Source organism: Equus przewalskii, chromosome 11, assembly GCF_037783145.1.
Source record: "Equus przewalskii isolate Varuska chromosome 11, EquPr2, whole genome shotgun sequence".
Taxonomy (NCBI): domain Eukaryota; kingdom Metazoa; phylum Chordata; class Mammalia; order Perissodactyla; family Equidae; genus Equus; species Equus przewalskii.
The window spans coordinates 23,275,808-23,295,894 of NC_091841.1; the positions used below are offsets into that span (position 1 = coordinate 23,275,808).

Here is a 20,087-nt window from a genome sequence, read left to right on the forward strand (position 1 = left end):
GGCGTGCGCGCCCCCGCTCGTCCGCCTTGCTCCGCTGGGATCCCCCGTCCTCCGAGCTGTAGCCGGGGGAGGGAGGAGGTCCGACACGTAGCTGGCAAAGCTGCACGGCTCAACGGCGCGCGGGCGGGGGGAGCTGGGGACCGCTCCTCCAGCCCGCTGGCCTTCGAAAGATCCTCCTGGGCCAATGGCAGGCGGGGCGACGCGTCCCGATTGGTGCAGACGCTCTGCTGATCATTGTGGAAACCCCGGGCGGTGGGGAAAGCGGGAGGATGCGGAGCCCCGGGCGGGGGGCGGGGGGAGCTGGAGGGGCGGGGGGAGCTGGAGGGGCGGGCGGAGGAAGCGTCGAGGCCCTGAGCAACCCGGGAGTTTTTAGCCGAGGCAAAAGTCCATAGGGGGCTGGCAGGCAGAGGGAGGGGCAGAGGAAGGGGACCGCTTGGGGGCACTGGGAAGCCAAGGATATTCTGGAGGGAAGGCAGGGATACTCCCAAGCTCTGGCGAGGGGGCTGGGGGAGGGGGCGGGGGCGGGGGGAGGAGTAGGAGAAGACAAAAGCCGAAAGCGAGGAGGGCTCGGGCCGCACACACCGGCAGCCGGCGCAGGGAGGCCGCGGCGCACGGGGCATCCCGGTCGGCAGGCAGCATGGGGAAGGGGGGGAACCAGGGCGAGGGCGCCACGGAGCGCGAGACGCCCATGCCCACCTTCAGCTGGGAAGAGATTCAGAAGCACAACCTGCGCACCGACAAGTGGCTCGTCATTGACCGAAAGGTCTACAACATCACTAAATGGTCCAGTCGGCACCCGGGGGGCCACCGGGTCATCGGGCACTACGCGGGGGAAGATGCCACGGTAAGGGTCTGCGGGCTCTCCACCACCTTTCTCTGCTGCAGGCGGGAGTCGGGAGCTTTGGGTCCCAGGGCGCCAAACAGACCTCCGGCGCTGAATGGAGCTTGGGGCGCCCGGGAGGGAAGGAAAGTGTGTCTGCTGCGCTCATCCTCCGCCCCGAATCCCCGTCCCCTGGGACAGCTGGCCCAATTTGCTGTGGGGGTCGGATTTTGGAGCCCGGGAGGCAGCGCCGCGGTGGAGATCCGAACCGTAGAGAACCGTGCAGGATCTACCACGCACGCACTGGCACCCACCGGTCCGCTCCATCCCGCGAGTTCTCCTGGAGCCTGGGATTTCCCGAAGGGGACACTCGGGCCCTAGGGCTTTCGCGCCCCCAGGGTGGAAGATGGCCGCCCCTGGGCGCCGCGGAAAGGAGCGGGAGAGAGCCAGGTGTGGGACTCGGCGCGCGTCCCTCACTCTCCAGCCAGACTAGGGGGCGGGGAAGGAAACCTTGTTCCCGATCAGGGCTCGCTCCTGCCTGGATTCTTGACTAAGAAGGTTCGCAATGGCTGCCTGGGAGGGACCGCTTGGTAGCTCCTGTTCCCACGCTTTCAAAGACTAGCAGGACCCAGCCCAGGGGTCGGCGTTCTTGGGGACCGAGGTGGGGAACTGGACGCAGAAAGGGCTGGAGTTTGCAAAGCCCAGGTCGAGAGGGATCTTGAGGCGCTTGGATTTAGCAGCACTATGCTGCCTTGGCAACAGGTCCAGCTGTACCCGAGGTTACTCTGGGGCGGTCAACTCAATGGTCCTCTGTTTTTAAATCCTGCCAGGAATGCCATTGCCTGTTCTTGCACTCCTAAAGGTCGGGCAGCCTCCCCAGAGCCAGGCCTGCCCATCCTACCCACACCGAACTGTGGCTCTGCGATTACACAGCAACCCCACGGCGTCCCCCACCCCCCAGTCTGAAATCTTTGCATTTCTCTCAGATGCAGACTGGGCTGGCCCGGTGGCTTAGTGGTTAAGTTCCCGAGCTCCACTTTGGCAGCCATGGGTTAGTGGGTTCGCATCCCTGGAGCGGACCTACATACACACAGCTCATCGGGCATCCCACATACAAAATAGAGGAAGATTGGCACAGCTGTGAGCTCAGGGCCAATCTTCCTCACCAAAAAAACCCCACAAAAAATGATGCAGCAGGAGCCCCATGGACTCAAACGGGTGAGAGGGAAAAGAGCAAGTCAAGGAGAGAAGAAAGGGGCCTCTCTTGGTGGCAGTGAGCTGGGGAGATAGAGAACCTTGGGAAGGGGAATAGGGGCGAAGGCTTGACATAGCACATTCTACGTGGAGTCTGGCATGCTGACCTGTTGGGCTCTTGCTGTCTAAACTGTATGGGTTCTTGTTCTCCGGTGGAGCTCTTGACCTTCTTACCTCTTCCTCTCATTGGGACAGGCCCAGCCAGGGGGGCCAGCCCAGGCAGTCATAATCTATGCTATTGGTTGGCTCGCTGCTTTGGCGAGCAGGGTCCAGGCACGTTCAAGACTGAGAACAGTCAGTGGTAGGCTCCCTCCTGTTTCACCTGCTGGGGAACACTGCTTAAACCCTTGGGGGGCTCTGATGCTAATAATAATAAGGTGAATATAAGGTTTGCAAACGCCATCAGTGCATTATCTGACTTGGACCCTTCCACAGCTGGGTAAGGAGAATTCGCAAGTAAAGACCTTTTGACTCCTGGTTGGGGGGTCTTTCCACTATTCCATGTTGCTGGACTTGTGCTAGCCTGGTCACCGTAGGTAAATTCTAGAAGCTTCCTGCCCTGGCCAGGCCTTCACCAAAAAGTTTTTTGGAAGGAAAAGTCATATACGATGGATTGGCCTGATTATTCCCTACTGTTAGATAAACATATTTTCTTATGTGGAAAATTACATATATTTTCTTATGTGGCAAGGCACTTCGTAAACTATAAGCCCTAGATAAACGCAGTGGAGAATTATAGACGCGTGAGAATAAGAGTGAGGATTATGTAACAGCTAGGATGTAAAGTAAACAAAGAGGAATTTGGAGGAAAAAAGTTTAAATCGATGCCAGCTTTGTTTTGTGTGGGTGGACATAAAGACAATTCCTGTCCCCGAGGCTTACTGCGATCCAAGATAAGGCTTTTAGGACCTGAAATGCCCTAAGTGGCGATACGGTTGAGTAAGGGTGGGGTGAACAACTGGATTCTCTCTCCCTCTCTTTTTTTCCTACCTGGGACCAGGTTGGAAAAAGGCCATGGAAGTATGGAGCGTCTGGGAAAGGGGTGTGAAGCAAGAGGCAGGAACAGGCTAGGAATCAAGCGACCCTTTTCTTTACGCTGTTCGGCAGGTGGCTTTGCCCCCCGGGACATGCGCTGCTTCCTCAGAGCTTGGGGACCGACAGCGTCTGTCTGGGCCCTTAAAGTTTGGGGAGGGACCCATGGCAGATAGAGGTCACATCCCGCGGGGCACTTTGATGCCTTGTAATGAGCTGATCACCATGCAGTCCTGTCCTCGCAAGAGGCTGGCAGCCATTCTTGGGACAATTATGGGCCTCTGTAGGGGATTTTCCTGTTGCTAAAGAAGACTAGACCTCAGAAGTCAGGACCGCCTCTTCCCCAGAGCTGTGACCTTGTCATTTGGTCCTTCCGCAGAAGTTAGAACTTGGCACTGCCTGTCAGAATAAAAGTCGCTGAATTCTGGCAGCTCACCAAGCATGTTCGGACGTGTTACCTGCTCGAGCCCTTGGATCAACCCTGAAGGTGTCTCTCATTGCTCTTGGGTTTAAAAACCTTGCTCAAGTGCTCTGCCCTTAACCCAGGATCTTCCAGCCCTGAGACTTCCCAGCCCAGCTTCCCTTCCTCCCTCCCTTCCTTCCTGTCCCACCTCTGATCGCTTTCCCTCTGGTCCTCTGACACTTCTCCGGTCTTCGCCTTGCTGTGGGCCAAAGGAACCCTCACCTGTGTCCCAAGTATATCTCTGCTCTTTTCACGGCAGAGTCCCACCACTGCAGAGCTTGCCCCATTTGGGACTTTTACAATGATTCATCCACGTTTATTCAGTGTCTCCGTGGTTCCGAGCTGGGCCCTGGCACAAAGATGGATAATTCACAGACAGTGACCACATCCACTGGGTCTGCTTCCTAACTTCCTCTCAAGCTGAGACTTGAATCCGGACCCATCAGCCCCTCCCCACCTGTGCCCACACTCCTGCTGTGTCTGGACAACTCTTCCTGCCCTGTCTGCATGGGTGGCCTCTTCGAAAGCAGGGATGTTAGGATTTCTTCCGTCTCCTGTGCTGTTCTTGTGAAAAGGCAACAGATCAAAGAGGGATGGAGTCTCCGTCCATCTTTAGGAGGGAGGCTCTCGTTATTTTGAGGCCGAGGACTTGGGTCTGTGTCCCAGCTTTATGAATTCTTCGGCAAGCCACTTACCCTGAACTTGCCTTTCCAGGTCTATGAAATGGGACGGTTATTATCAGGGGCCAATGGGCTGTGTGCGGGATCATTCTTTAAACGTCAGAACGCTTGACAGGTGTGTGGGAGCATTCCCAGGGTCCCTTCGCCTCATGTGCACATGTGTGTGTTCCCAGCACACACAGCAGGGAGTTCAGTAAATAGGGAAAGGAGGTCAGGAAGGGGAACCTTGCTGACTCAGTTTTTGCCAAAGAGAAAGATATTTGCTGCACAGAAATCCCTCTTTGGTCGTGCCTGGAGGGCAGCTCCACCCACTCGGCTTAGAGCTTGTGGGAGCCATCCAGTTCCTGTTGGCTGCAGCCTCACGGAAGAAAGATCCCCTGTTCCGCCCCAGCATCCCTAGCAAGCATCTTATTTCTTGCTGTAATCCCTTAGGCCCAGGTTGTCTCCTCAGGGGCCTGCTTCCTGTGCGGTCCTGCTCTTCACACCCCTTGGGTGGCGCCTGTCCTGCAGGTGCGTGTGTCCCTTAGCCTCGTGTGCATGTGTGTGCTTGTTCCCAGCACCCATCAGAAGGGACGTCCTCGCCCATGACCCTTTGGCCACAGAGCACTGTGCCACCAGTTTCCATTGCTCCTTTTTTTGGCAGGGGACATGGCACAGGGTCTTCCAGCCCTGCCCGCATCTTTCTGCTGTGGAAAGGAAGTCAGCATCCCCATATCCCCCCGGGAACTCAGCTTCTCCCTCACTTACCGCTTGTTTCACGGAGTCCCCACTCCCAGGGCTGCCGCCTGCGTCATAGTGGGCCTTGAGCTTGCTCCTGCAAGCTCACTCCTCAAGTCCTGGGCCAAGTGCCCGGATGTGCAAAGCTGAGTTAGAGACTTGCCTTGCTCTGCAGAGAAGGTGGACACAACCAGAGAAACAAATCAGGGCACCAGATCTCAGTGTTGGGGGAGGGGCTGTGATGCCACCGGAGTGGGGCCGGGGCAGGGGAGATGTCTTCATGCAGAAGTTGGCTGGCGTAGGACCTGGAGGTGGCCGAAGCAGGGACTGGCGAAAGCAGGGACATGTGACGCACACACATCTTCCATTTGGCAATCTGCGTGTTCTGGCTCCCTCGTGCAGCCTCACCTCCCAACCCCCAACACACACCCGTGCTCTCCTGGGGGGTGGGTTCAGCTCTCCTTTCAGCCTGTTTGCCTCTCCCTTCTCTTCACCTGTGCCCTGGCCTTCTTCCTGGGAAGTCTTTGGCTTCTCTCCCTGTCAGACGAGGATGGAACCTGGTTCCAATTCTCGTTCCAAAATCAACGTTTGGATTGGCTCAGTCTTCCCCCCGTGGCCTACCTTGCACCAGCCAGATCCTTCGGTAACCCAGCAGCAACCGGGAATCTTCCACAAGCATGTGAGGCATACCTGGGACACTTCGAGGGGGAGACACAAAAAGTGATCAACTCTCAGAGAGGGTGAAGCTGATTTTGATGGAGGCCTTGGTACAAACAGCGGAAATCTACAGAGTTAGGCACACCTGGCGCGTGACCGTGGGCAAGTGGCTTCACCTCCCTCAGCCTCTTCTCGTCTCCGAAATCGGGCCTGCCACCCGGAGTTGGGTGAAGATTAGTGGCTTGGGTACGCGAAGCCCGTAGCTCAGGGGCTGACTATGTAATCTCAGCATATGGCAGCTCTACCAACCGACGGCCACCAGCGTGTGGGGGCTGGAGAAGGTGAAGAGTTTTCATGTTCTAGAAGCATAAACCGGATTGTGCAAAATGGCGGAAGAAGAGAAGAGTCTGAACATGATTGCAGGGTGGAAAAGTCTCCCGGGATTAGAGGCTGCACCACTGTGGGGGCCTCCGTCCCCACATTCACTCGTGAGCCCTCCCATCAGGCACTGTTGAAGGCACTGGGATCATTGCAGCAAACAGGACAGGCGTGGTGGCCCTTATATTCCAGCGGAGGAGACAGACAAGAGAGAAGTGAGTCTGTAATACAGCTTGTGACCTTGACAACTGCTGTGAGGAAGATAAAACAGGGCAACGTCCCAGAGGAAGCGTAGGGCTGAAGGGTGGCTATTCCGGATGGGGTGGTGGGAAAAGCCTCTTTGAGGTGTGTCCCAGGTGGAGCTGGCCACGGGGCACTGTGGGAGCATGGCTCCAGGCAGAAGAGCCGAGCCAAGGCCCTGGGGTGGGAATGAGTTTAGTGCGTTCAAGGGGTTCCCACCAGGGTTGCTCCGAAGGTTGCCGGATCTCCCATGGACAACCAGACAATCCAACAGCTTTCTAAATTGGCAGGAGGCGCGGGGCGTGTGGGGAAGCATCCTTGAGTCCGCTGAAGCTAGATTTGATCCTGGCTGTCTTCATCTGTAAAGTAGGGCTTTGAGGCTTCGGGGAGGGAACATAAACAATGCTCCTGGCTCCTGACCTGGCATGTAGCCCGTCCCTTGGCCTGGCTTCAGGGAAGTGAGGCCGCCCGAGAGCCCTCTAGAAATGGCCGAGGAGTGGCCTCGGTCAGGACAGAAGTCTGTCTGTCTGCTCCACCAGGTTCCGTAGCCTGGGCTCGGAGGCATGACCTGGACCTGGTGGGGGGCAGTGGGAGCTGACTGCAAGAAGAATGCGCTTGCAGACCATGGAATTTCACCTCACGCTGAGAAGTAGAGTAATCACTGGGTAACTGACTTAGCAGGGCCTGCTGGTTCATTTCTCAAAAGCCGTGGTCTGACGTCAAGAGGACCCAGGAAAGGGGGTTTCTAGGCCCTGACTTTGGAAACTCCTTCTGAGCCATTCCCAGATTTCTCAAACATTGGAGCTGGGAGAGTCCTCACTTTGCAAAGGAGACTGAGGCTGGGTGGGGGCCGCTGGCTCAGAGTGGGCAGACCTGGTCAGCACTGGACCCCCAGGCCTCCAAGGCCCCTGGAATAGCTACACGTCTCTTCTCTGACAATGTGCTTGATCTGATCCTCGGCGACCATCTCCTTCTGTACAGCTGAGGAGGGGACACAGACCTTTCTTTTAAACCTCTGGTCCCAGTTTTCCTCCGCCCCAAGTGTTGCCTTATGAGTCCATTCTAGAGACAAATAGAACAAAGGCCAGGCAAAAGGACGTCGTGCCAGAGATGCAATAAGAAAATGGGAGAAAACTGGCAATTACCGTTTCAAGATACTTTGGTGAGTGGGGAGGGGTGGGAGGGAAAACATTTTTATGAGTTGTCAGCATTTTCCCCATTCCTCTCCCATCTTTTTTTTTAATTTTTAATTTTCCAAACATACAGAAATGTTGGAAGAATAAATGAACACCTCTGTATCCTCAACCGAAATTCAGTAATCTCAACATTCGGCCACATTTCCATTCTCCCTCTTTATGCTTGTGCAATTTCCTTTTGCCGAATCATGAAAATATGTCGCGTGCCTGGGCTGCCACCATCCCAAAATTCTCCACCATCTTCTTCTAAGAATAGGGACACTAACATAATCACAATACCTTTGTCATATTTAGGAAAATTCATAATAATTGCTTAATAGGATCAGATATCCAGTCCCTATTTAAATTTTCTCTCTCAACCCCAAAAATGTCTTATATAACTGCTAGATTTTTTTTTTTTCTTCCCTCCAAATGAGAGCCTTTCAAATCAAGTATTGCAGTTTTTATATATTTTGTTACATCTTTTTCAGTCTCTTTTACTCTGGACTCCCTCCCCCCGCATACATGCACCCACACTTTTTTCCCCCACTACATTGATTTTCTGATCATTTCTCTTGGTGTCATCTGACTTGTTGCTCTAACCTAGCAATGTCTCAAAGCTTGGTTCCATGTAGGGAAAATGCTGTTTACTCCTGGGACATCCTCTGGGACATCCCATCGGGGGACCTGGTACCAGCTCATCTCTAATGGAGTTGCTGTATTTGTTATGAGATAATTTATCTAACATGCAAAATATGTATAGAAAAAAACTGGAAGGAAATATGCTAAAATATTAGTAATGGTGGTCACTCTGGATAATATTATTTTCCTCTTTATTCTTCCATACATTTTCTAAATTTGCCCAAACTAGGCACATTATTACTTGATGATCCAAAAAAAAGATTAAAATACATAACATTAATTTTTTTATTCCAAAAGCAATATAACAATGTTAGGGAAAGTTTGGAAAGTAATGAAAATAAAGCAAGGCGTAATGTCACCACCTTAACACATCATAGTCTAGAGCCTTCCAGAAAAATTTTTTCATAATTTTCATAATTAATTTAATACTGTTTGAAATTGTGGAAAAGCTCTTTTCAGAAATACTTTTTACTGAATTCTGCTTTTGGTTTTGGTTTCACGTTATCTCCTAAGCACATTTCCCACGCCGTGGTCGTCTCCAGGCTTGTTATTTTCGTTGATAGCGATGGGCACGGGGCGATGGGTCGTGCAGTTCGCTGAGTACATACCGGGCCACCCAGTGGAGGAACCGCGGAGACTCAAGGCCTCCCCGGGCCCCACCCAGCCCCGTGCCCGCGCGATGCATCTCCCCGGAGGGGTGCATTTTTCGGACTCCCCCACAGGGAGCCCACATGTCTTACTCACACACTCTTGGCAAGCTCCGCAGCCCCTTCTCATGGCGGAGGCTCGGCACCGCTGTCGGAGTTGGGCACTGAGGCATCTGCTACGGATGAGGCTCGCGAGAGCATCTCGCGCCGGCTCGTTCGTGGGAGGTCCCGTTCTGTTTCCGAGTGAGACACAGGGAGCTTGCGCTGGTGATCCCTGCCCTCCCTGGGCGGAGATGCAGGCTGAGGTCGGGGGTCCCCACTTACCACCTGCCTCTCGGCTCCCCAGGATGCCTTCCGCGCCTTCCACCGCGACCTTGATTTCGTGAGGAAGTTCATGAAGCCCCTGCTGATCGGCGAGCTGGCCCCGGAGGAGCCCAGCCAGGACCACGGCAAGAACGTGAGTCAGACGGACAAGGAAGGAATGGAGGGTTTGTGGGGAGAGGGGGTCCCTGCCCAGAGACGGAGAGTGCAGCGGGCCAGGGGGCAAGGGAGCCCTTTTGCCAGTCCAGCGGGAGCCACTGCCCATCAGCTGGAGTCGGGGAGGCTCCGCTGGCCCCACAGAGACCCCACTCCTCTTGCTGCCAGCCTGGGCTGGTCCCTTCCTTGGAGTAAGGCAGTCCCAGCCTGCAGCTCCGGGCCCTCCGAGGAGCCAGGCCCAGCACAGCGTCTTTCCCTCTTGTCCAGTCCCCTCACGTTGTATCTGGCCTTCCCTCGCTGGAGCTGACGTGGGATTCCATTCTGCCTCCTTCACAGTTAGCTCCATCTTCCACCCGCTTCCACGCTCCCCACCCCCTTCCAGCCAGGCAGCGTCTCTCCCCTCTGGTGCATCCTGCAGGTTCCCCACTTCCCGACCATCTTCTCTAGCTCCACCCCGTTGCACCCCTCCCACTGCTGCTGAAGTGGTTGAGAGCTGCTCTTCTGATTCTTCACCACTGGTCACCCAGGCTCCCAAATCCAGCTTCCTCCACCCACGCGCCAACCTACCCGCCTTTCAAGGCACCCTGGGTATGGCCCGTGGACACCTTCAGCTCCCTGCCTTCCACTTTCTTCCCCGCCTGCCTGCCAGCTTCCTCCCTTCTCCCAGCCATGCCCTCATTTTCCCAGAGCCAGCCTTGACTCTGCCTCAGTCTCCCTGGGTCCACACGCCCAGTGCCCGCCCCATCCTCTCTGCCTCCCTGAGCTCTCGGGGCAGGGACCCCACCTCAACACCCTCAAGACCCACTAGAGTGCTCAGAACAGGTGGTGCAAAGTCGGGTAGTGGAAAATGTATGCCTTTTTTTCTTAATTGCGGTAAAATATACATAACTTAAAATTTACCATTTTAGCCATTTTTAAGTGTCCAGTTCAGTGGCATTAAGTCCATTCACACTGTCATGCAACCATCACCACAGTGCATCTCCAGAACTTTTCCATTATCCCCAACTGAGCCTGTGTCCCCGTTAATCGTTAACTCCCGTTCCCGGCTCCCCCCCAGCCCCTGGTAAACAGTATTTTGCTTTCTGTCTCTATGAGTTTGCCTATTCTGTTACTTCAGATAAGTGGATGCATACAGTATTTGTCTTTTCGAGTCTGGCTTAATTTCCCCTTCAGGGGTTATTCATGCTATAGCACGTGTCAGAATTTCCTTCCTTTTTAAGGCTGAATAACGGCCCACTGTGATTCAGAAACCACATTTTGTTTAACCATCCATCCATCAATGGATATTTGGGTTGTTCCTGCCTTTTCCCTGTTGTGAATAATGCTGCTGTGAACAGGGGTGTGCAAAGTGCAAGCTTTTGAGTCAGCTCCTTTCTCTGCCACTTAACCGGCTCTGGACAAATGCACCATCCCCAGGGCCATGCTGGGCCCGCAGCAGGCATGTGGGGACAGCCGTGGTTGTAGTGCATGGTGGCTGGGCTCCCTCGGGCCGTGGGCGTGTGGATTGGTCCCCTCTTGCCACAGCTTCTCTGGGCTGTGCATCGGGTATTAAGAAGGCATCGGTCCCTCCAGAGTGGCTGGGTGGCTGACTCCTTCCTTGTGTCCTCGCTCGACAGTCCCAGATCACCGAGGACTTCCAGGCCCTGAGGAAGACAGCCGAGGACATGAACCTGTTCGAGAGTAACCACCTGTTCTTCCTCCTCCTCCTGGCCCACATCATTGTCATGGAGAGCATCGCGTGGTTCACCATCTTTTACTTCGGCAATGGCTGGGTTCCAACCGTCATCACGGCCTTTGTCCTTGCTACCTCTCAGGTGAGGCGGGACACCCTCCCCTGTCCCCTGCAGGCCCTGCCCCCTGACTCCCCCAGCCAGCAGAGGCCGGGTGCATGAGTGCTGACGCTGTGAGAGCATCTGTGGCACTCTCTCCCCAGGCCCAAGCTGGATGGCTACAGCACGACTACGGCCACCTCTCTGTGTTTAAGAAGTCCACGTGGAACCACGTCGTCCACAAGTTTATCATTGGCCACTTAAAGGTAAACATCAGCGGCTCTGGGCATCTGTCCCATTAGTTGGCGGTTGGCGCAGCGCCATCGCACTCGACACTAGGTCCCCTCTCAGGTCAGTGTCCTGGCTGGGCTGCTGGGCTTTTGAATTCGCCACCTCTCCGACCTTCTGAGCCCTGTCTCTGTGTCTCATTAGACCACAAAATCAGCATCCTAATGATCAAACAGGCGCATGCCTCTTTTATCTGTTGACTCAGGTGACTCCTGAGTCACCTTATCTCAGTGCTCCTATCTAAGAACATATCTGATAAATTCCTTTTAGTTTAGGCCAGTAAAGAAGAAGTCTGTCTTGATGAATCGGTATGCTTCCCTCCACTGGGTATGTGAGCCATTTAAGATAACCGTGTTCCTTTTTTTTTTCTTCCCCCTGGGTGCCAGGAAACACAAAGCAAGAGTTGGAACAGCAAGTGTCCTGAGTCTACGTTTTTGTTCTGTGTGTCTTTCCCTCCCATTACGTCTCATTTAAGCTTTTATCTTTATTTTAATCATTCTGTTATACAGACACACACACACATGCGTGAGTCATTTATCGTGAGCCGTCTCGAGTATGTTTTGGAAGGATACGGGATATGAAAAGGAGATATTGTCATCATGTAATTATTTAGGTCAGGGACATCAAAGCATGTAATGATGGGGCCGGCCCCGTGGCCGAGTGGTTAAGTTCATGCGCTCCACTTTGGGGTGACCCAGGGTTTCACGGGTTTGGATCCTGGGTGTGGACCTAGCACCGCTCATTAGGTCACGCTGAGGCAGCGTCCCACATAGCAGAACTAGAAGGACCTACAACTAGAATAGACAACTAGGTACTGGGGGGCTTTGGGGAGAAGAAGAAAAAAAAAATGTGTAATGATGAACTGAGCTGAAGGATAAAAGTTGTTTAAAACTTAGAAAGTGAGATATTTCTGCTCTCACCGCCCTGCAGGTGAGGAGGCCGACTTGCAGAAGCGTTAGCAGCTTGGCAAGTTTGTAAAAAAGGCAAGCTGGACCTTCCTGTGACCTTGGGCTGATCTGACGGGAGTTATCTGCTTGGTTTTGGAGATAAGTCCTTGCCAGCTCTTTCTGAAACAGCTCATCCTCCACCCCAGCCCTTTCCCAACAGCATCCAGCTGCTTCCTACGAAAGGCTGCGTCCTGATGACTTCCATCCCTCGCTGCCCTGGCTTGGGAAGAGCCATGTGTCTGGGTTAGGCTTGTCCCCCTGTGACCCAGACCTCATCGAGCCCTTGGCGGGCCAGCTCCGCATCTTGTTGGGGGCGAACTACCATGCAACTAGTTACTAGTTCCACAACCAGCCGTTTGCCTGGCCCTAAGCCCAGAGTGGTCTGCAAACCTGGTTTCTTTCCAGAATTTCAGGGGTGAAGGGAGAGGGCCCGCATAGTAGAGCACTTTGTTACGTTTTATGCTCTTTTCTGTTGGATAAAACCCTCCTCAGTATTGGAAAGTAACATTTCCCTCCCCACGCATGTTATTCCAGTGCATTTAACAAAGATGGGCTGTGTCCTGTTTCCAGATTCTGGGCTGGGGCCGGGAGACCCTTTCCAGCCTGATGTGCCTCGGTGCTTGAAGGGCCCTGGAGCACAGCTCCTGTGTCAAATGGAAGACAAGGCCAGGACAGAGGACTGGCCTCGGTGGAGAACATGGGCTTACGAAATTGGCATGCTGAGATGATGGAGAGACAGGATACCAGGGCTTGGAGACTAGAAGAGATCAAGTACACGAGTTCCACTTCTGGCTCTCCAGCCCCCTGCTAGCTGTGTCCTCCGTGCTGTGTCCAGGCCAGTGGGTGGCCGTGCAGCTCACCTGGGGTGCCCCAGAGCAAGCGGGATCACAGCTTGTCTGGAATCGCTCTGGCTTTCGGTGGTCATACAGCTGCACGCGAGTCTTGTGGGTCCATCTGTTCCTCTGGTCCCTTTCTGGGAGGAAAAGGAGCTGCCTGCAAGGGGATCCTCAGGTACCCTGCCAACTCAGATGTTCTAGCTGGTGAGGACAGCGAGCGGGGTGCTGGGACCTGCTTCTTACTGTCAGCCTGCACTGCTGTAGGATTCCATGGGTGAGCTCCCCACAGCCCGACTTCCCCTTTTCCTTCAGCTCGTGTCACTTGCAGTGGACATTTCTTCCAGAGGGTGATCTTGTACAATGACAATTCTGAGCGCTGGCACCTCTGCTTAAAACTCCTTAAGTATTCAGCATCGCCATTAGGATCAAATAGAAACTTGCCGCATCTGGAGATAGAAATCTAGAACTCACTCAGTGGCCTTTTTGCACCCTGATCTCCCGCCACCACCGGGGCTGGGAGGAGGGCAAGGCAAGTGAGGCATTTGGCTCGGGCACAGAATTTAAGGGGACACCAAGAAAACTCAATAATCGAGATAAGTAATATTTTAATGTGATACAGTTGTCCCTTGGTATCTGCAGGGGATTGCTTCCAGGACCCCCGTCAGATGCCAACATCCCAGATGTTCAAGTCCCTTATATAAAATGGCATAATATTTGCATATAACCTATGCCTATCCTCCGTATACTTTAAGTTATCTCTAGATTATTTATAATACTACGATGTAAATGCTGTGTGAATAGTTGTTATGCTGTATCGTTTAGGGAATAATAACAAGAACAAGTCTGTACGTGTTCAGTACAGATGTAAGCATCATGGGTCTGGATCCGAGGTTGACTGAGTCTGGATGCAGAACCACGGTTATGGAGGGCCGACTGTATTTAAAAAAAAAAAAATTAATGCAAAAGAAAATCCACAATGAGCAAAATATCAGCACTTTAAAGATCAAGACGGTGCTGAACCATACTGGAACCTGAGGCAAAAGGAAAACTTTGTGCCCCTGTATATGTGTTTGCGTGTATTTTTTTTAGTGGTTTATTTTTCTTTTCCCCCAGAACATTAAAGTAGTTGAAAAATATTTAAAAACCGGAAAGTCGGTGTATTAATAGTCCTAACATTAAGTTGAAATGCACTATTTATACTGAAACAGAATTTATTATTTTACTTCCGTTTGAGTTCATTGAAAATTATTTAAGATCGTCGCTTGGTTGAGAGACATCATCAGACTTGGCAATTCTCTCGCTTGAAAACGAAATGAGCCGAAAAGTAGATGTTGAAAATATCGTGGGTGAGTTTTCATCACTAAAGCCAGGGTGCACATTTTTCCTTCTCCCTTGGGCTCTGAAGTGGCTCCGCCCAGCCCTGCTGGCCGCTGTCCTGGGTCTCCCGCCCAAGCAAGGGGCCTTCCTTGGGCTTCTGGAACAGTCCACATTCCCACTCCCCCATCCCCCAAAGACTTCACTGAAGCTCTTCCCTCTGTCAGAAAAGCATGCTCGCTGTGCCGGGCGCCCTCCTGCCCAGCCTGCAGACTGAGTGCAGTCCTGAGCCGCCTCCCGCAACTTCTCCAGCCCCCTTGGCCCCATCTCAGTGTCGTGTGATGCTCGACTCTCCCTCGCTAGACAAGGGCTCCCCCTCCCCCACTTCATCCCCAGGGCAGGCAACGTTGGCTGCATTCTGTGAACACAAGGGCTGGGCCATTGTGCTGGGGTGGGCAGGGTCGAGTGGTGCCCAGGAAGGAGGAGTCAGTAAAGGATAAATAGGGCTTTGCCTAGCGAAGAAAAATGGAATTGAATCACAGCTGAGGAATAGTACCCCCCAAAAATGTCTGTCATTCCATCCAATCCCTGGTGCCGGGGCGGCCCCATCTCACTGGCTCTCATCCCTGTGGTGTTCACAGCCCACCTTTCTCTCCATTTATTCCTTCAACAAACATGTCTTGGTTAATGCATTCTAAACATCGTACTTACTCATAACCTGCCTTGCCTCTTCATATTTTTGTGCCAGACTTTTCTATTTCGTTCTTCACAGGAATTTGGTTGCTTGGGTTAATAAGGTGAATGTGTCATCTGACTCCCACATCCCGTAAGCTCTCCCTGGGTGACATGTTTTTGCTCTGATGGCATTTGAGACCCGCCTGCTCACAGGGTCCTGAGGTCATCGCAGAGGCCACAGCTGCACAGAGCTATTTCTGCCCGTGGCTGTTAGTGTCCTGAGACCGTGTCTGAGCCAAAAGCATCTTCCAAGTAAAATGTTTGTTTTAGCAAATCGGTCTTTTTGTAGATGGCCCCACCCTTGGTCAAAGCATTGATTGACCCAGCAGCAGTTCACGAGCAAAATCCTCATGCAGAGGAGTTGGGAAAGTTTCTTTCTTTCTATGCGTCATTGGGCAACTTTGTGGAGGGAGGTGCCCTCGAAATATGTCGAGAGCTTGAGCTGGCGAGATAGAAATTCGTGGCCTTGAAATAAATACTTACGTAACACTCCTTGTCTCCTAGAATTGTAATTTTATTTTATTTTTTTTAGCATTAATTTTTTTTTTTTTGAGGAAGATTAGCCCTGAGCTAACATCTGTTGCCAGTCCTCTTTTTGCTGAGGAAGACTGGCCCTGAGCTAACATCCGTGCCCATTTTCCTCTGCTTTGTATGTGGGATGCCTGCCACAGCATGGTTTGACAAGCAGTGTGTAGGTCTGCACTCGGGATCCGAGTCCTCGAATCTCAGGCCCCCGAAGCGGAACATGCGAACTTAACCACTGCGCCACCGGCCTGGAATCGTAATTTTATGTTTACGTGTTAGAAGCAGGAAGCTCTTACCTGTTCACATGGGTGGTTGTTTATTAAGCTCTCCCTAGAGCTTTCTGGGCGTGGTGTGACTCAGTTTTCAATGTGTCTGGCTGTTGGGCTGTCTCTTGCTGGCTGCTCCGTGGGCCCTCTGAGATCAGGGACCACTGGTGGTTTTTTTTTTCTTAAAAAAGCTTTATTGAGATATAATTCACATACCATGCAAGTCACCCATTTAAAGTGTACCAACCAATGGCTTGTAATATATTCACAGATTTATGCACCATCAACACAATCAATTTTGGAACGTCTTCATCATCCCCAAAAAGAAATTCCACACCTTAGCCATCACCTCCCAACCCCTGTATCCCCCCCCATCCGCCCCCAACCCTAGTTCTGGGCAACCACTCATCTTTCTGTCTCTATGGATTTCCCCATTCTGGGCATGCCATGTAAATGGAATCATACAATAGGTGGTCCTTTGTGACTGGCTTCTTTCACCTACCGTGATGTTTTCAAAGTTCATCCATGCTGTAGCGTGTGTCAAGAGGTTCTTTTTAATGGCATGGCCGATCAGTATTCCATTGTATGGATCTACCTTGTTTTATTTATTCATCACTTGATGGACGTTTGGGTTATTTCCCCTTTTTGGCTATTTTGAATTACACTGCTGGGGACATCTGGGTACAAGTATTTGCATGATCGTGTTTTCATTTCTCTTGGGTACACACCTAGGAGTGGAATGCTGGGTCACATGGTAGCGACCACTTCTTACTGCCCCTGAAACCCCAACTCCTTACACAACACGGGTACACGGGAGACATGTAGAGGGTGAGGGGTGTGGAGGCTCACACCTGGTGATAGTGGAGTGCAGAGACCAAGCCCACACCTGCCGGAGCACTTGCCCTGTGGTCCAACACCAGCCCGTCTCGTGCGCCATCGTTGCGTCCACCATCACCATCTTACGATTGGGGAACAGGCCTGGAGGGATGGAGTGACTTGGCTCCCCTCGGAAGTCCTGGCCCCAGGGGCTGTCTGGCACTCTGGACTCAGTACTGGCAGGGCTGCATTCGGACTTTGGGGCCTGAGACCCTGTGTGTAACGGAGAAGTTGGCTCTGAGTGTTGGAGGTGTTGGGAGCTGGTCCTGAGCGGGTCTGTCGCCGACGAGCTCAGGTCCTCTGGCCACCTGCACTACTCACCCCCATTCCTCCCTGCACAGGGTGCCTCAGCCAACTGGTGGAACCACCGCCACTTCCAGCATCACGCGAAGCCCAACATCTTCCACAAGGATCCCGATGTGAACATGCTGCATGTGTTCGTCTTGGGTGAATGGCAGCCCGTTGAGGTATGATGAAGGGGATGCTGTTGACATGGGAAGTGTCTGGCCTGAGCGGGGAACAGGGAAGGAATCCTGTAGGGTGGCTATTCAGCCAGACGCACCAGCGTCTCATGTTTACACGGAAACCTTTCCAGGACACCCTGAATTATTCAAGCTGGAATTTGTGTGGAATGGCCTCACGTGTAAATAATGGATGCAGCTCCTCATCAGAGTGTGAGATGCCCCCCTCCCGCCCTCCCTCCCACTGGCCGAGAAAGAGATTTTCCTGGCTTGTTTCTCCCAGGGCAGAGGTTTGGCAAGAAGGCACAATTCCGGGACTCAAGCTTGGTCCCCAAAGGCCAGCTCCAGGAAACCTTATTTGGAGAGTCACGGTCTTGGATGCTGGGAGGGACCTTGGCATGGTCTGGTCCAACCTGCTTCACCAATAGATGGCAAAGCTCAGTGGGAGGAGGGGATGTGTTCAGCGTCACAGACTTTAGTGGCCAGTCTAAGATGAGGCCCCAAATGTGACAGCGAGGTCATTTTTTTCCACCATACCACACTGCCTTGTTTTAATATTAGTACATTTTTTTTATTATAAATAGAGACTGTGCCTGTTATAAGCATTTAAATATCACAGAAGTATACAAAATTAAAACATGAGTCTCCTATTATCTCCACTATCCCTGCTTTGCCCAAATGTCGTGCTTCTGAGGGTGACTACTGTTGACAACATGCTCTATATCCTTCCAAATATTTTCTGTGTATGTGTAAACATGCATATATCTGTTTTTGTTTTTTGTGTGTGTGAGGAAGATTGGGCCTGAGCTAACATCTGTTACCCATCTTCCTCTTTTTTTTCCCTTGAGGAAGATTGTTGCTGAGTTAACATCTATGTAAATCCTCCTCCATTTTGTATGTGGGATGCCGCCACAGCATGGCTTGATAAGCAGTGTGTAGGTCGGTGCCCAGGATCCAAATCTGCAAAACCTGGGCCACTGAAGCAGAGCACGTGAACTTAACCACTATGCCACCGGGCCGGCCCCGATGTATGTTTTTTAAAGATTTTACTTTTTACTTTTTTTTCTTTTTTCTCCCCAAAGCCCCCCAGTACATAGTTGTATATTCTTTGTGTGGGTCCTTCTAGTTGTGGCATGTGGGATGCTGCCTCAGCGTGGTTTGATGAGCAGTGCCATGTCCGCGCCCAGGATTCGAACCAATGAAACACTGGGCCGCCTGCAGCAGAGTGCGCGAACTTAACCACTTAGCCACGGGGCTAGCTCCTCCCATGTATCTGTTTTTTAAAAAGAAAAACTTAGGGGCTGGCCTGGTGATGCAGTGGTTAAGTTCGCATGCTCTGCTTCGGTGGTCCAGGGTTTGCCAGTTCAGATCCTGGGTGTGGACCTATGCACCGCTCATCAAGCCATGCTGTGGCAGGCGTCCCACATATAAAGTAGAGGAAGATGGGCACGGATGTGAGCTCAGGGCTAGTCTTCCTCAAAAAAGAAAAACAAAAATGTATTCTATTAGAACCTATTCTGTTGTGCACCTTGCCACCTCCCCAAACGTGGACCTCTTTTCTTGTGTCCAAGTACGTTGCCTCATCCTGGGGCTGTCCAGTGCTCTGCTGTGTTTCTACACCATATTGTAACTCGCACTGTTATATAATGCGGGACAATTTGGTGTTTTCCAATTCTTAATTTTCTGTCAATAAAAACACCCCCAATGCTTTAAAGAACTTAAACCATGTCCTCATTTAACATGTTTCTTTAAAAAGTGGAGCCTCTATGTGACAGTCTCTATGTTAGGATTCCATTTACCGGAAAAAAAATCTTCATATGATTTACTTTTTGGAAATACCTGGATGGTGTGAACCAAAGGTGAGCAGATTCTTGTTGCAGCCCCGGCCCTGTCGCGCGCTCTGCTTTGGCGGCCTGGCATTTCGCAGGTTCGCATCCTGGGGGCAGACCCAGCACCGCTCGTCAGGCCACGCTGAGGCGGCGTCCCACATAGCAGAGCCAGGAGGACCTACAACTGGAATATACCACTGTGTACTGGAGGGCTTTGGGGAGAAGGAAAGAAGGAAAAGAAAAAATAAAAGAAGATTGGCAACAGATGTTAGCTCAGGGCCAATCTTTGAAAAAAGAAAAGAAGCAGCTCCTTCTTCCTTCATGCAAATCTTAAGCATCACGATGTAGGGCGCAGTGAGCACTTGCCGAGTGAGGCACATTTCCGGTTGGTAAGCAGCAAGGTCTTGAACTAGTCCTGTTCCCAGCAGCATTGGCCCCCAAAGCTTGGAACGAGGAGAGGAATCTGTTCCTCCAGTTCTGCTGTGTAGCCCGTTTCTCCCGTTTCATTTCCACCCGAGAGAATATCTGAGCAGAAACATGGGTTTTCTGTGACCCTGGCCCTCCAGAGGAAATTAGGCAAAATCCAGTACTTTGAGAGTGGGGAGCCTCCCGAGGCAGGCGGGGAGTTTATTCTCTGCCCAAGAACGTGCTTATGTTTTTCTTCCAGGAGACAGTTTGCTAGCTTTGATTTGAGGTGTCCGGAGAGCAGAACTGCCTAACGTGGGGCAATCTGCTCAGTGAAGACAAAGGCTTCCCTTCCTCCTCGAGGCTTTGTGTCAAGCACTTGGCTGTCCTGACAGATGTTCCCTGTGTCCCTGACAGCAAAATCTAGTTTCACCAGCTATGCTGGCACATGAAGATGTCTTTCCTCTCTGTATGGTGGCCGCTGGATCCTCTTCCAACGTCTCCTCTCTCTAGACACTTTTTGAATTGCCAGCTTTTGGGTGAGGGGCTGGGGGGGTGCGGTTTAGGGCATCTGGTTATCCAGTTACCAGTGGGATTTGAAAGACCACAGCGAGGGCCACAGGGCTCCATGGAAATCTTCCTCTCTCTCGCACA

General features: G+C 52.2%; 1 protein-coding gene across 1 annotated transcript in view; it reads left to right on the forward strand.

Annotated features, from left to right (window-relative positions):
• Positions 1–328: 328 nt before the first annotated feature.
• The window catches only part of FADS2 (fatty acid desaturase 2), a 34,734-nt gene continuing 14,975 nt past the window's right edge, over positions 329–20,087 (forward strand). Inside the window, exons 1-5 of the mRNA XM_070565324.1 lie at positions 329–844; positions 9,052–9,162; positions 10,799–10,996; positions 11,116–11,217; positions 17,080–17,205. Of these exons, the coding sequence (XP_070421425.1) occupies positions 638–844; positions 9,052–9,162; positions 10,799–10,996; positions 11,116–11,217; positions 17,080–17,205 (744 nt within the window). The 5' untranslated portion in view covers positions 329–637. The remainder of the gene's footprint in view (positions 845–9,051; positions 9,163–10,798; positions 10,997–11,115; positions 11,218–17,079; positions 17,206–20,087) is intronic.